Source organism: Schistocerca americana, chromosome 11 (assembly GCF_021461395.2).
Source record: "Schistocerca americana isolate TAMUIC-IGC-003095 chromosome 11, iqSchAmer2.1, whole genome shotgun sequence".
NCBI lineage: Eukaryota > Metazoa > Arthropoda > Insecta > Orthoptera > Acrididae > Schistocerca > Schistocerca americana.
The window spans coordinates 166,273,070-166,289,962 of NC_060129.1; the positions used below are offsets into that span (position 1 = coordinate 166,273,070).

Below are 16,893 nucleotides of genomic sequence, written 5' to 3' on the forward strand. Positions count from 1 at the left end.
TATGCATAGGAATCAAGTGAAAAGTATTTTTGAGCTCTCAGTACAAATACTCTCATTACAACAACCTTATTCGGTCTGTTACTACAGTGCAATGACACAGAACATTAATAAAATTCATCAAAATGAGAGGCGACATGCGAAAGAGGGCATGGAACCTCTCAGCCTATTAGCTGAGATAGAGCACTTTTCCTGAGCAGGAATTATTTTTGAACTGCAGGCACATAGCTAACGTTTCCAACAAACTGGATACATTTGGAATTTACTTCAGTGTACTATAAAGTAGCTGATCCGACGCTTTCGTCGGCTGTGTCGACAAAAGTTTATTCTCCGAGAAAAAAGTGGGAGGTCCTACCTGGTGCATGAAAGTCGGCCCTGAAGCCATTCTACAGTCGGTGTTGTCTTGCGACGTCGCTCAACACAAGTAACATCCCCGGCGCTGTCGCCGTTCCCTTATATAGCGCTCTCCCGCGCCTGTTAATCTCCCCCTTGCTGATACCACAATTTTGTTTTGCGAAATTCCATCTCCAAACAGATAAACGCCTCCATACTTTCTCCTACTTCCTAACCCTACCCTTTCTTCCTACTCCTCCCGCCTCCTCCTCCTCTCAAAAACAAAAAAAAAAAAACAAAAAACAAAAAAAATTCGCGCCCTCGGGCGACCATAGTTACAAGAATATCACAGACAGAAAAGTAATTAAAGATTAGTCTGTTTCGCAGTATATTTCCACGAAGCCGGAATGAGCCGCCGCCATTTTGTCCCCGTCAGGGAGATTAAAACAATAGAAAGCGTGTGGGAGGAGTGGAGGAAGGGGGGAGAAAAAAAAAAACACCCAACGGTCGCGCAGACATTTGACGATCGTGTTCCGGTCTGGGCGCATTTTTTTTTTAACCGCTGGTGCGCGAGCCACTCAGAGATAATTAAATGTTAGCAGTCGAGCGGCACGGCTTGCCCCATTTGACAGATGACAGTCGTGGCGACGAGGCTCCACCATTATTGAGCCAGCCGGGATGAATCACGGTGGTGCCGGCGTGCGATATTACAATTCTCTCGCGTAGGATTTGCCCGTCCGTGCCGTTCGACACGCTGCGATCCGAGTTATCGCCAATCAGGGCTGCGCTTAGCCAGGGATTTCGCCTCCGATTAGTTCGTCCTATTGCCGAGGTGTCACTCTTGCGGCTGCGAAATCGCGGCGGTGTGACATGCAGAACTTAATCAGACTGCGTGAGTCAGCCTTAATGAAATGTGTCACATTAGTCCTGGGTTCTGCCTCAGGTAAAACACCCACACACAAATACATGTACAAATCTGTATTGCTAAATGACTAAAACCGTTCAACACCCACGTTCCAGATTGTCTGTATAACGGTTTCCAAAGACAACGAAAATTTTATTTTCGGTACGTCATGTAATTACTGATTGAATTTAAAATTTTAAAATGCTGCCATAATCTATTCATTAAGGGGTACTAATATCGCCTGCGCTCGAAATTTGATCGCTAAATGGCTAAAAGCGTTCAACACTCACGTTCCAGGTTGTCTGTCTAACGGTTTCCAAAGACAACGAAAATTTTATTTTCGGCACGTCATGTAATTACTGATTGAATTTAAAATTTTAAAATGCTGCCATAATCTATTCAATAAGAGGTACTAATATCGTCTGCGCTCGAAATTTGATCGCTAAATGGCTAAAACCGTTCAACACCCACGTTCCAGGTTGTCTGTCCAACGGTTTCCAAAGGCAACGAAAATTTTATTTCCAGTACTTCATGTAATTATTGATTGTATTAAAAATTTTAAAATGCTTTCATAATCTACTCATGAAGAGGTACTAGTATTGCTTGCCGTCGAAATTCGACCAGTTACGTCAGTGGACCTGATCTGTGATAGCAAATGTCACGTATCGTAGAATTGTCTGAAATTTTTGCCGCGGAACTGATCCGTGACAAATGCTGCATTATAGGTACGTGTATTCGTAAAATAATTCTTTGATTTTTCTTTAATTGCTCGATCATTTGAAGGGAGTTTTTGATATACTGCGTTGAAAAATAAATTTTGTGGAAATGTCAAGCTAAGTTTTCCCTTTATGACAACACAGTGTGAACGCCGTTGTATGGCGTAAATTCACCTCAGACGCGAAATGATTTGCATTACAAAAACTGCACTGTAAATTCATCAAACTGCAATTACAGTTCTCAAAATTGTTTAGAATTATGTTCAGCGCAAATTTAAATGTATCACAACGACAACAGAATGATAGCTATAAGATCTGCATTATTCCTATCACTTTCTCTGCACAAAAATTGTATCTCTCTAGCTCTTCGTCTTTCACTCCAACCTGTTAACGTTATTCTTTGAAGCATAGCTTAAAACAAATATGCGAGGAACATTCAATAATTAAAGAGACAAATTGGTCTGGGGGAAAAAGCGTTTATTTTTACAAAACAATACTTTTTCTACTTTTCAATATAATCCTCTTGAACATTTATGCACTTGATCCAACGGGCTACAAGCTACAAGCTTTTTTATTCCGGCTGCAAAGAACTCTTTATCTTGATGTTTGAACCAATTTCCCACAAACTTTTTCACGTCCTCGTTGTCCTGGAACCTCTTCCCATATAATGCCTCCGTCAGTTCACCAAACAAACGGAAATCACTAGGTGCTAAATCAGGGCTGTAAGGGGAATTAGCAGCACTTCCCAGCCCATTTTGTCGATGGTTTCACAGGTTACTTGAGCAATATGAGGACGTGCGTTGTCTTGCTGGAGAATCACACCTCTCCTCTGAGATCTACATCTACACCTACATTTATACTTCTCAAGCCACCCAACGGTGTGTGGCGGAGGGCACTTTACGTGCCACTGTCATTACCTCCCTTTCCTGTTCCTGTCGCGTACGGTTCGCGAGAAGAACGACTGCCGGAAAGCCTCCGAGCGCGCTCGAATCTCTCTCATTTTACGTTCGTGATCTCCTCGGGTGGTATAAGCTAGGGGGAAGCAATATATTCGATACCTAATCCAGAAACGCACCCTCTCGAAACCTGGCGAGCAAGCTACACCGCGATGCAGAGCGCCTCTCTTGCAGAGTCTGCCACTCGAGTTTGCTAAACATCTCCGTAACGCTATCACGCTTACCAAATAACCCTGTGACGAAACGCGCCGCTGTTCTTTGGATCTTCTCTACTCCTCTGTCAACTCGACCTGATACGGATCCCACTCTGATGAGCAATACTCAAGTATAGATCGAACGAGTGTTTTGTAAGCCATCTCCTTCGTTTATGGACTACATTTTCTAAGGACTCTCCCAATGAATCTCAACCTGCTACCTGCCTTACCAACAATTAATTTTATACGATCATTCCACTTCAAATCGCTCCGTACGCATACTCCCAAATATTTTACAGAAGAAACTGCTACCAGTGTTTGTTCCGCTATCATATAATCGTACAATAAAGGATCCTTCTTTCTACGTATTCGCAATACATTACATTTGTCTGTGTTAAGGGTCAGTTGCCACTCCCTGCACAAAGGGCCTATCCGCTGCATTTCGTTTCTAATGCTGCAACTTCTCTGTAAACTACAGCATCATCCCCGAAAAGCCACATGGATCTTCCGACACTATCTACTAGGTCATTTATACATATTGTGAAAAGCAATGGTCCCATAACACTCTCCTGTGGCACACCAGAGGTTACTTTAACGTCTGTAGACGTCTCTCCATTGATAACAACATGCTGTGTTCTGTTTGCTAAAACCTCTTCAATCCAGCCACACAGCTGGTCTGATATTCCGTAGGCTCTTACTTTGTTTATCAGGCGACAGTACGGAACTGTATAGAACGCCTTCCGGAAGACAAGGAAAATGGCATCTACATGGGAGCCTGTATCCAATATTTTCTGGGTCTCACGAACAAATACAGCAAGATGGGTCTCACACGATCGCTGTTTCCGGAATCCGTGTTGATTCCTACGGAGTAGATTCTGGGTTTCGAGAAATGACATGATACGCGAGCAAAAAAACGTGTTCTATAATTCTACAACAGATCGATGTATAGTTTTGCGCATCTGCTCGACGACCCTTCTTAAAATCTGGGACTACCTTTCCTCTTTTCCAATCATTTGGAACCTTCCGTTTCTCTAGAGACTTGCGGTACACGGCTGTTAGAAGGGGGGCAAGTTCTTTCGCGTACTCTGTGTAGAATCGAATTGGTATCCCGTCAGGTGCAGTGGACTTTCCTCTGTTGAGTGGTTTCAGTTGCTTTTCTATTCCTTGGCCACTTATTTCGATGTCAGCCATTTTTTCGTTCGTGCGAGGATTTAGAGAAGGAACTGCAGTGCGGTCTTCCTCTGTGAAACAGCTTTGGAAAAAGGTATTTAGTATTTCAGCTTTACGGCGTCTCTCTCCCATAGCTGGCTTGACCTTGTTTAAAAGCAAACGCGAGTAGTTCATTGTATGCTGCTCTCCGAGATAATCATAACAAACTGGATCTTCAGCAACCCAAAACACCGTCAACATGACTTTTCCTCCTGATGCTTGGGTTTCGAGCTGGTGTGCTTCCGATCCACGCTTTGTCTTTCTGATTTTGGCTCGTAACAGTGAACCCAAGTTTCATCACAAATTAAATTTTTGTTGAGGAAGTGCTCACCTTCTCTTTCATAACGTTCCTTTATCTCTGTGCACACTCTCAACCTTGTTTCCTTGTGTAGCCGCGTCAACTCCTTTGGGACTCATCTTGCACATGTTTCGCGGTACTTCAGCTTGTTACAGATAATGTTATGAACTGTACCATTACTAACTTGAACCTTAGCAACTATCATTTCCACAACAACACTGAGGTCTGCACGAATAATGTCATCAAATCGATTTTCAAGTGAGGGAGTTGAAACTGCAACTGGTCGGCCAGAACGGTGTTCATCAAGTCACTGAGCCGCGACCATTTTGAACTGCTCTACCCAATTGTAAAAATTTGCACGATTCACACAACCTTCACCATAAACTTCAGACATACTACAGTATATACAGTATTCACTGGTTTCTCGCCTTCAGCAAGTAAAAAACGAATAACAGAACGTTTCCAGAAAGAGATTTTCACTCTGCAGCGGAGTGTGCGCTGATATGAAACTTCCTGGCAGATTAAATCTGTGTGTCGAACCGAGACTCGAACTCGGGACCTTTGCCTTTCGCGGGCAAGTGCTCTACCATCTGAGCTACCGAAGCACGACTCACGGCCGGTACTCACAGCTTTACTTCTGGCAGTGTCTCGTCTCCTACCTTCCAAAGTTTACAAAAGCTCTCCTGCGAACCTTGCAGAACTAGCACTCCTGAAAGAAAGGATACTGCGGAGACATGGCTTAGCCACAGCCTGGGGGATGTTTCCAGAATGAGATTTTCATTCTGCACCGGAGTGTGCGCTGATATGAAACTTTCTGGCAGATTAAATCTGTGTGTCGGACCGAGACTCGAACTCGGGACCTTTGCCTTTCGCGGGCAAGTTCTCTACCACCTTATTTTATTTTCTTTTTACTTTTTTATTTATTTTTTCGCTAACCACATTTTATTACACAGTAAATTAATTGACAAATAACGACAACATTGTTTCAACATAAATTGGAATAAACATTCGTAGATAATTCAGAGAGTGAGGGGGACAAAAAAAAAGAACAAACTTATTTTTTTACAAAGAAAATAAAAATCTCTGGTGTTCTAAAATAAATGACGGTCTTCGGCATAAAACAAAATAAAAATATTTCTTGAAAATGTAAATATACCCGAAGTGGCCATGCGGTTAAAGGCGCTACAGTCTGGAACCGCAGGACCGCTACGGTCGCAGGTTCGAATCCTGCCTCGGGCATGGATGTTTGTGATGTCCTTAGGTTAGTTAGGTTTAACTAGTTCTAAGTTCTAGGGGACTAATGACCTCAGCAGTTGAGTCCCATAGTGCTCAGAGCCATTTTTTTTTGTAAATATACCTTTTCGATATCAGGTTTGTGTTTTCTGATAGTAACTGAGCTACCCAAGCACAACTCACGCCCCGTCCTCACAGTTTTACTTCTGCCAGTACCTCGCCTCCTACCTTCCAAACTTTCCAGAAGCTCTCCTGCGAACCCTGCAGAACTAGCACACCTGAAAGAAAGGATATTGCGGAGACATGGCTTAGCCACAGTCTTGTGGATGTTTCCAGAATGATATTTTCACTCTGTAGCGGAGTGTGCGCTGATATGAAACTTCCTGGCAGATTAAAATTGTGTGCCGGAGCGAGACTCGAACTCGGGACCTTTGCCTTTCGCGGACAAGTGCTCTACCGTCTGAGCTACCGAAGCACGACCCACGCCCGGTCCTCACAGCTTCACTTCTTCCAGTATCTCGTCTCCTACCTTCCAAACTTTACAGAAGCTCTCCTGCTAACCTCGCAGAACTAGCACTCCTGAAAGAAAGGATATTGCAGAGACATGGCTTAGCCACAGCCACACAGTGGTAGAGCACTTGCCCGCGAAAGGCAAAGGTCCCGAGTTCGAGTCTCGCTCCGACATAGTTTTAATCTTCCAGGAAGTTCCAACAGAACGTTGTTCAACTAATGTGGACGTTTCAAGCGAAGTCTCCATCTTGAAATGTATTTTTGAGGTTATAAACAAAAGAATGTTGATACATCAGCTGATTTGGGCTCATCCCAGTGATGCCAACTTAAAGCCATAAAAGCACAAAACTTGTCCTACTAATAGTTTTTCCCCATACCAATTTCTCTCTCTAATTATTGACTTATCTTCGTAGTTTCCTTAAAGGACGTTGTAGCTACTCAAAATGAAGATACGGAAAAATAGGTTCAAGTGGCTCTAAGCACTACGGGACTTACCATCTGAGCTCATCAGTCCCCAGTCCCCTAGACTTAGAACTACTTAAACTTAATTAGCCTAAGGACATCACACACATCCATGCCCGCGGCAGGATTCGAACCTGCGACCACAGCAGCAGGGCGGTTGCGGACTGAAGCGCCTAGAACCTCTCGGCCACAGCGGCCGCCCGGAAAATTAGGAACACACTCAATTTTGTGGTGACGGAGACAAACGAACACAAAGTTAGTTCCGTTTACTCTTAGGCCAAAGTAAGTGAAAAACTGACGCTAATGAACAACGTTTGTTGTTGCCAATGTCTTCGTTACTACCTTTCGTTTTCCACCGTTACCAACGTCAACAAATTGGCATTTCCGGCTTTTTAGCTGTCCGGTATGCATGTGTTACTTCAAATGAACTATCTGCAACAATGGAACGTGAACGTCTCTAGAACGCAACTTCACGAAACGTTATTACCTTCGTGTGTCGTTTCTGCTGTAGTACCCGATCGTTACGCGTGGCAGAAGTTGGTAGCAATGCCAGAGACGAAGGAAAACTTTTCTCATGTGTTTGTCTGCTTCCTTTTACCTCTCCTAACGGCTATGTATACATATGATTCTCTTCTGTTATGCACGTCAAAGCGAAGTTCCTTTTCATTGGCCTCATCGCATAATTAATTTTAAAAATCGGTACTTCAATTTTCGATTTTCACGTATTAATATTATGATCGTTAAATAAAAGATGCGCATTATCATTAAGAATATCCACATGGATAATACTTTCTCTTTGCAGAAATTGTGTCTCTCTAGCTCTGCGTCTTTCATTCTGACCCGCTGGATTTCTCCTTTTAGGCAACCCTAAAACAAATTTAGTTTCCGCATAACAAGGGAAGTTAGAAGTCGTAATTATTCAAAATGCACAAAATAAATATTAGGAACATCCTTCAAATTCCCTGGTAACGGCGGCAAATGACCACACATTTACTCTTACCAAAAAGTACAGACTTTGTTACAACGATATGTTAATTTTCACTGCTGACAACAACATCGACCAAGCACTTGTCTCATTGAAGGTGCATGTTGTAGTATTTCGTGCACTATGCCATGGAGAGCCATCATTTCAGTACCACAGGTTCCTCCTAATCTACAGAGGTACATCTTCTAACCATCCGTGGAAGATGGTGTGTTAGAAGGCTGGGATGCTTGTGCGCGTCCAGTTTTCCATCTATAAAAAACGGGCTTATGAGCTGATGGTTCACTATCCCACACCACACGTTTACACTCCATAGAGGCTAAAGTTCCATCTGACTAAGCCAATGGGAATCGTCAATAGACCAATAATGCATGCTTCGGTGTTTTACGTGACTACGATTGGTAAATATGGCTTCATCACTAAACAAGATACATGATGCATCTGGAGTATACTGTGTTAATGCCTATGCACAGAAGTTATCACGATTCTCATAACCGATAAAAAAAAATGGCTCCAATCACTATGGGACTTAACATCTTACCAGGTGTACCGGTATGAAATGAGCGTTTTTTTGTGAAAATGAAAGACAAATTTTGAATTGAAAAGCAAAAAAAAGTATTCAAAGTACTGACCATTGCTTTCTATAGATTTTGACCACCATTCTGGCAATTTGTGGACAGCACGCCAATAGAAATGTTCGTCGTTTGAAGAAAACCAATCAGACACCCAATTTTCGACTTCTTCGTAGGAATCGAAATGTTCCTCAGTCAAAGCGTGTCCCATTGATGAAAACAAATCGTAGTCGGAAGAGGCCAAGTCTGGTGAATACGGCGGGCGGGGTAGCAGCTCGCAGCCAAGTGTTTTGATTGTATCCTGAACCAGTTTTGCTTTGTGAGCAGGTGCATTGTCGTGTAAAAAAATTACTTTGCCATGTCTTCTGGCCCATTATGGTCTTTTTTCGATCAATGCGTAGTTCAAATTGATCATTTGTTGTCTGTAGCGATTAGTATTCACAGATTCACCGGGTTTTAGAAGCTCATGATACACCACACCTTTCTGATCCCACCAAACAGAGAGCATTGCCTTTATGCCAAATTAATCTCGTTTCGCAGTCGATGTTGATGGTTGTGTCGGATTAACCACTGATTTTTCCCATTTAGGATTCTTAAAATAAATCCATTTTTCATCGCCAGTAACAATTCGATGCAAAATTGATTTTCTTTCGTGTCTTCGAAGCAAAATTTGACAAATGGTTTTTCGGTTTTCCATCTTTCATTCAATTCATTTTCCACACTTTTGGATCTTTCCCGTAGCTTTCAAACGGTCAGAAATTGTTTGTTGTGCAACATTTAGCATTGCTGCCATTTGCTTCTGACTCAAAGTATCATCTTCATCCAATATTCCTTGCAATTCAGTGTCTTCGAACTTTTTTGGTGGTCTTCCACATTCTTCATTTCTTACATCAAAATCATTATTTCCGAACCGTTGAAACCAACTTTTGCATGTCGCTTCTGATTGAGCACGATCGCCATATGCCTCAACAAGCATTCGATGCGACTCTGCAGCACTTTTTTTTTTTTTTTTTCAAATGAAAAAAAAAAAAATTAATGCTTTCCGCAAATCGTCACTTTCTAGTACAAAATTCTACACTGTTAACACGATGAAAACATATGAAGTTGTTCGTCCCATGACTTGATGTATACCAAATATCTTTGACAGAAGATATACCAACCAAAAACAAATTAAGGCTCGTTCACAACTACTGTTCCCTATCGACACATTTGTATGTTAACGTTCATTTCATACCGGTACACCTGGTAGGTCATCAGTCCCCTAGTACTTAGAACTACTTAAACCTAACTAACCTAAGGACATCACACACACCCATGCCCGAGGCAGGATTCGAACCTGCGACCGTAGCAGCAGCGCGGTTCCGGACTGAAGCGCCTGGAGCCGCTCGGTCACAGCGGCCGGCTCATAATCGCTTCCATGCAGCTCTTGAAGGAGAGAGTTGCGAAAGAGATGGAACCTTTGTCAATGGAAAATGCGTAGCAGACCTGGGTGACTCATGCCACTTCCTGGTGCGATTGCGCGGGAACCAACTTGCGGATCAGTTGCAACTGCAGCAGGAAAATTAATTTCCCCCTCTCTGTCATCACGTGTTTCCTTCTGTTACGCTGTCTAAGTGTTACACTACCACTTTCACGTAACTGGTTGAAGACGTTGATAAATAACTGCCGAAATGGTTAATGTCTATTGGGATATCTTGCCAATACACTGTGCGAGAAGGAACTGCATTCTTCCTAGACTCTCCATACACCATGAACATGTCGTCCTTTTATGCACTGGTAAATCTCATCGTTCACTCCGAACCTATTGTTTGGACTGTCACACGCTAACCACACTACTGGCCATTAAAATTGCTACACCAAGAAGAAATGCAGATGATAAAAGGGTATTCATTGGATAAATATGTATATTACACTAGAACTGACATGTGATTATATTTCCACGCAGTTTGGGTGCATAGATCCTGAGAAATCAGTACCCAGAACAACCACCTCTGGCCGTAATAACGGCCTTCATACGCCTGGGCATTGGGTCAAACAGAGCTCGGATGGCGTGTACAGGTACAGCTGCCCGTGCAGCTTCAACACGATGCCACAGTTCATCGAGAGTAGTGACTGGCGTGTTGTGACGAGCCATTGAGCAGACGTTTCCAATTGGTGAGAGATCTGGAGAATGTGCTGGCCAGTCCAGCAGTCGAACATTTTCTGTATCCACAAAGGCCCGTACAGGACCTGCAACATGCGGTCGTGCATTATCCTGCTGAAATGTAGAGTTTCGCAGGAATCGAATGAAGGGTAGAGCCACGGGTCGTAACACATCTGATATGTAACGTCCACTGCTCAAAGTGCCGTCAGTTCGAACATTTATCAGGTGACCGAGACGTGTAACCAATGTCACCCCATACCATCACCCCGGGTGACACGCCAGTATGGCGATGACGAATACACACTTCCAATGTCCATTCACCGCGATGTCGCCAAACACGGATGTGACCATCGGGATGCTGTAAACAGAATCTGGACTCATCCGAAAAAATGACGTTTTGCCATTCGTGCACCCAGGTTCGTCGTCGAGTACACCATCGCAGGCGCTCCTGTCTGTGATGCAGCGTCAAGGGTAACCGCAGCCGTGGTCTCCGAGCTGATAGTCCGTGCTGCTGCAAGCGTCATCGAACTGTTCGTGCAGATGGTTGTTGTCTTCCCAACGTCCCCATCTGTTGACTCGGGGATCGAGACGTGGCTGCACGATCCGTTACAGCCATGTGGTTAAGATGCCTGTCATCTCGACTGCTAGTGATACGAGGCCATTGGGATCCAGCACCGCGTTCCGTATTACCCTCCTGAACCCACCGATTCCGTATTCTGCTAACAGTCATTGGATCTCGACCGACGCGAGCAGCAATGTCGCGATACGATAAACCGCAATCGCTATAGGCTACAATCCGTGTTTATCAAAGTCGGAAACGTGACGGTACGCATTTCTCCGCCTTACACGAGGCATCACAACAACGTTTCAGCAGGCAACGCCGGTCAACTGCTGTTTGTGTATGAGAAATCGGTTGGAAACTTTCCTCATGTCAGCACGTTGTAGGTGTCGCCACCGGCGCCAACCTTGTGTGCATGCTCTGAAAAGCTAATCATTTGAATATCACAGCATCTTCTTCCTGTCGGTTAAATTTCGCGTCTGTAGCACGTCATCTTCGTGATGTAGCAATTTTAATGGCCAGTAGTGTACGTGTGCAAAATACATTCCATTGACAAAAAGTTATGTCTTCAGTATGATGAATGAATATAAGTACATACTTCATTTTTTATTGAAAGTCATTGTTTATTTTTTAGTTTACTTAGATGATCATTACTAGATATCAAAATTTGCTTCTGAACGTTGTTGAAGTACATTTTCTTTTCTTTTTTTTTTGAGTTAATTCCAAAACCTCTGTTTACGTGGCCCTCGTATGTTGAAAAATAGGGTTTTGCAGCCAAAACAGTGTGAAGATGTTGTTCGAATGGAGATAGTGTAATGATCAGAGTGCTTTTCGTCAATATGTATGAAGGTAAAAAAAAAAATTCCTTTTTTTTATTATTTCAATGTCTTAAACAAAGCTTTGTCACAGGTTCAGTCAACAAAGCATCTGGCTCGTGTTCTTGTATTAGAGTGTAATTCTGGTTTTCTTGCGCAATTATAGTATTTCTAATTTTTTTTTTTTACCTTCATATATATGACGAAAAGCACTCTGATCATTACACATCTCCATTCGAACAACATCTGCTGTCTAGCCCATCAAACAACTGCATACAACATGGAACAAGCACTCCCTACTACAACATCTCAACACCGACTGACTACTGCTACTTCTCAACAAGCACTCTCTACTGCCACATCTCGACAAACACTTCCAGTGGAGGCGGCGCAATAAAACTCTTTGGCGCAATCTCTGGCGCTGTGGCTCAGTGTAGTCACCTTTCAGTAGTGCCAGGCTAAACTGCGGACGTTGAAGCGAAGCGACCACTACGTAGTGACCGTTGTATTTCAATAACCGGAAAATGCAGAGTGAATCGAGGAAACGGAGAAGTGGAGATTTGCTACCTTTTAAAAAGGAATGGGAGAATCATTTTTTCTCTGTGCAAAAACGTGAAAATTGGAAATGTATAATATGTGACAGTATTCTCGCTGGTCAGCGGAAGTTTAATATTGAACGCCATTATAATAAATTTCAGTATGTTGCCGTTCTTAGTGCAATAAAAGAGGAATTTCTCAAGCCATTTGGGGGTATATCTTACTTATCCCAAGGTTTTGAATAGTTCTCGAGACAATCTGCTGTTTCTGTAGATGATATTCATCCCAGTTTGCAAATGGAATTAATAGGTCTACAACGTAATTCTCGTCTGAGAGACAGGTTCCTTTTGGCAAGACGTGTGATAGATTTTTATCACGACTTCCCACAACAAGTATCCTCGTCTCCATCGTGAAGCCGCGAAGATAATGTCAATGTTTGGCTCGACATACGTTTGTGAGATATTTTTTTCTGTTATGTAAATTAATAAGTCTCGGTTAACAGCAAACATCAGTAATGAAAATTTACGTAACTGTTTGCATTTGTCTGTATGTAGAAATTTTGTTCCAGACATTAAACGTATTGTAAACTCCACCTGTGATAATTAAATAAAACGTATCGTAGGTAATAGGTACCCTTTCAAACGATGATTAGTTTCAAGCACTCCTACTAAACTTATTCCTTCATTCAAGGCCAGGAAACAAAACGCATTACAGAGGAAGAAGCGGAGAGACGGTATGGTGGGGAGGGGAGAGAAGCGGGTGGCCAGCTTGGCCCTGTGTGAACGGAGAACACCTGTTAACTGCACACGTGCATGTGCACCCCACACGTGCAGGATTCCTGCCTGCCCCTGACTTAGGTGATTATTTTTTGGTTGTGATCTTCCGCAAGCTGATCGATGTCATTGTTATCGACATGTAGTCCAGTGCTCTCAGTCAAAGACACAATGTCGTTGACTACAGGCTCCACACTACCGACTCAAGTGCCTCAGAGTCACATTTGATAACGCACTCCAGCCAAAAGCTTCTTCGCAACAGAAGCTTGTGTTCTCTTGCTAAGTCCTTCCCACGCCTTTTCGATGATCTTGACACAGGCAACGCTGTTGAAATGATATTTCCAAAACTCTGTGAGAGTGAGACTGGTAGCTTCAGTCAACTCAAAGCAAAACTCGCAGAGTGCTTTAGTGCAGAGCTTCGTAAAGTTAGAAATAGTCTGCTGGTCCATAGTCCGGAGTAACATACTGGTGTTGGGAGGCGGAAATGGGATCTTGATGAGCTGAAATTCTTCAAGGAGGTAGTCTTGTAGGCCTGGAGAATGGGCAGCAACACGTGGAGTGGCAGATTCAATCCGAGAAAGTGATTTTTCACTGAAGGACCAAATAGTTCATTGATCCAATCACAAAAAAGAGCACGTATCATCCAAGCCTTGTTGTTGGACCTCCACATCGTGTTTAACCTGCTCTTCTGGACTTTACACTCCTTTAAGGTTCGTGTACTTTCTGAATGGTAAACAAGCAGGGGCTTAAGTTTCAAACCGCTGCTTACATTTGTCAGAATACCAGAGTAAGATCATCTTTCATCTGCTTGTGGCCGGGAAATGCATTCTCCTCTGCTGTTACAGGTACGCTTCGGCATCTTTTTCCAGAATAGACCCGTCTCGTCGCAATTAAAAACCTGTTGCGGCAGATAATTCTCAGAAGCTTCGAGCATCTTGAAGTTGCGGATGAAGTCCTCTGCTGCCTTTGTGTCGGAGCTGGCTGCTTCGCCGTGCCTGACAATGCAGTGGATGTCGGCTCTCGTCTTAAACTTCTCGAACCACCCACAGCTTCCCTTAAACACTTCTTCGGGCGCTGACGATGTTGGCGTGTTCTTGACCATAATCCGTTCATCATAAGAATAAACCTGCTGTAAACATTGCACGATGTATTCTTCCGCGTTTGCTGGAACCTCATTGGATTTCCGTTTCACGCGGGACTGCTGCCAGCCTGCCTCGAGTACTATCAAGTACGATAATAACGGTACGCTTTGTGCTGTGCGTTACGCGCATATCGACTCACCCAAGGTTACTAAATAATAAGGTTGGGCAGTAAGCGCTCTGCTCTGCCTTTGGCTGGCCTAGTGACGTCAGCGTGGAAGCAAGCGCTCACAAGCAGACGAGACGGCATGCGCGGTTTACGTCAAGTTTTTGGCGGAAGATTTTGTTTATACCAGAATTGAGATGTCTAAACTGCTTTTCTGCTGCTAAAATATTACAGTAAAAACTGATGAGTTATATTCTTTCGCAGCTTATGCCTCACACATCGGTAAAATCTCAGATTACAACCACACTGACACACACTTGAAATTCGAAACCTCTGGTCAAATAAATCAGAAACTATTCATTTAATCGCATTGAAATGAATTTACTTAAGAAAATGGTTCAAATGGCTCTGAGCACTATGGGACTCAACATCTTAGGTCATCAGTCCCCTAGAACTACTTAAACCTAACTAACCTAAGGACATCACACACACCCATGCCCGAGGCAGGATTCGAACCTGCGACCGTAGCAGTCCCGCGGTTCCGGACTGCAGCGCCAGAACCGCACGGCCACCGCGGCCGGCAATATACTTAAGAGCTCGAAGTTGCAGACACTTGTTTGTAAGAACAGCATTCCTTCTTTCTAAAGCCACTATAGTATTCATCAAAGTAACTTTATCTGTGTCTGAAAAAAAAAACTGTCATCTGTACATGTGCTCTTATTATGATGTTTCTAATTTGGTGACAGCTTTTCCAGAGATCTTTTATGTAGTTCTCGTTCTTTATACCGTTTGGTTCTGTCTTCTGTTGCGGGTGACACATTGACAGTCGCACCACTGCACGGCAAATTGCACGAAGGAACTGCATCTGGCTTGAGCATTCTTTTTCGGGGAGAATTAAGCAATTCAGACTGTAAATCCCTTAAGTAATCTGTTTCTGCGAAATGGCGAGAGCATATTCGTGCATGCGCAACATTTACACTGTCTTTCCTACAACATTTCGACAGCCATAGTTTTTGTAATGTTTCATTACGCTGGAAACTGTGATACATTACGTCAGTTCCCTTTGTGCTCCGGTTGTAGGAAGAACAGCCCGTAACAGCACAGCGTGGCATTGTAAAAATTAATTTTCTCACTCACTTGTAGATTCTCCAATAAGAATTTCACAGGACGGACCATAAACTGTAGAGCTGGCGAACACAATGTTGATCCCGCTGTCCACTATCGCTAACTATTTCGGTTCCGAATCAAATATCACTTACAGCAAAAACCGTTAACACTCCCGAATTCCGAATGTTTCCGCTGTTGACTGGGTACCTCAGAAGAAAGAACCCAATCAAAATACTCCTTCAAACACAAAACAACACAAGAAAAACAATCACACACAATTCGAACTGTGTACTGTTTGGCACAGCTGCTTCTACCGTGACGTCATGCGCACAACTGAGAAAACACGTTGCTTTCTACGCATAGCTTTCTGCGCCCCCCTGGACTTAGCGGGGGTACGGGACAACAGCTTTAGCGGCGCATTTGACTTGGGACAGCTCTGGCCGGTCAGCTGGTACAGCTAGCCTGCAGTGGCGTGGTCAGCTGCAGTTCACACGTAAAAGTTGACGAGCAGAGGAGCAATACAGCTTCGCATGTAATGTTTAAGCAGAATGAAATAATACACTGCAAATCTCCCACAATACGCTCCTTAGACGACTAGACGAAAACCGCAACACGTTATGGTTTTTATCTAACTTACTATTATAATTAAAAACAAGAATGATGAAAATTCCTTACTTACCTACAGAGTAATTTTTCTGCATAAGCTGTGTGTGACGTAAGAGAGCACTGAAGGATTTCACCATATAGTTAAATATTGAAGCCGCCGAAGGTATTACTCACAGTCAGTCGTCTGGTAATCTCTTAGCTCCTTCCTTACCCGAATCCGATAAATACATTTCAGTTCTGGGAGTGTCACCTGCTGCGTTGATAACGAACCTATCATCATCAGAATCCAGGAAGCCAACCAGGCGCAGTATTTTCTCTTCTTCTTTTATGACGAGCCGTTCTATATCCCACCAGCGTGAAAAAGCATTGCGTAAGTCTTGGTACTTCTCGGACCAAATCCCGGAACTTGGCTCCAGATCAGTTCTGATGGGTTCATATCGTAACGGTACAGCAGCAAACGTAAAAATGCAGCATTTGTATGATGTGCTCGATGCGGTGAAAATGATCGTTTTTCGTGTTCCTACGATACTTATCTACTTCTGTGGTAGAAACCGGTGGACATAGTCCAAATATAGAGGATTTGATTTTTCGTTTTTCCCTTAAAAAATTAAATTCTTATGATTTCTAAAAAAAAAAAAAACTTTTATTAAGAGTCTTTCATAAAAAGAAAAATGGTTCAAATGGCTCTGAGCACTACGGGACTTAACATCTGTAACATCTGACGTCATCAGTCCCGTAGACG

At 43.2% G+C, this 16,893-nt stretch overlaps 2 protein-coding genes across 6 annotated transcripts in view; one reads left to right on the forward strand and one right to left on the reverse strand.

Moving 5' to 3' along the window:
* LOC124553655 overlaps positions 1 to 405 on the reverse strand; it is a 276,328-nt gene extending 275,923 nt beyond the window's left edge. Inside the window, exon 1 of the mRNA XM_047127537.1 lies at positions 353 to 405. Coding sequence (XP_046983493.1) covers positions 353 to 382 — 30 coding nt within the window. The 5' untranslated portion in view covers positions 383 to 405. The remainder of the gene's footprint in view (positions 1 to 352) is intronic.
* Positions 1 to 16,893, forward strand: part of LOC124553653 (serine/threonine-protein kinase OSR1) — a 549,990-nt gene that overhangs the window by 205,889 nt on the left and 327,208 nt on the right. The window lies entirely within an intron of this gene.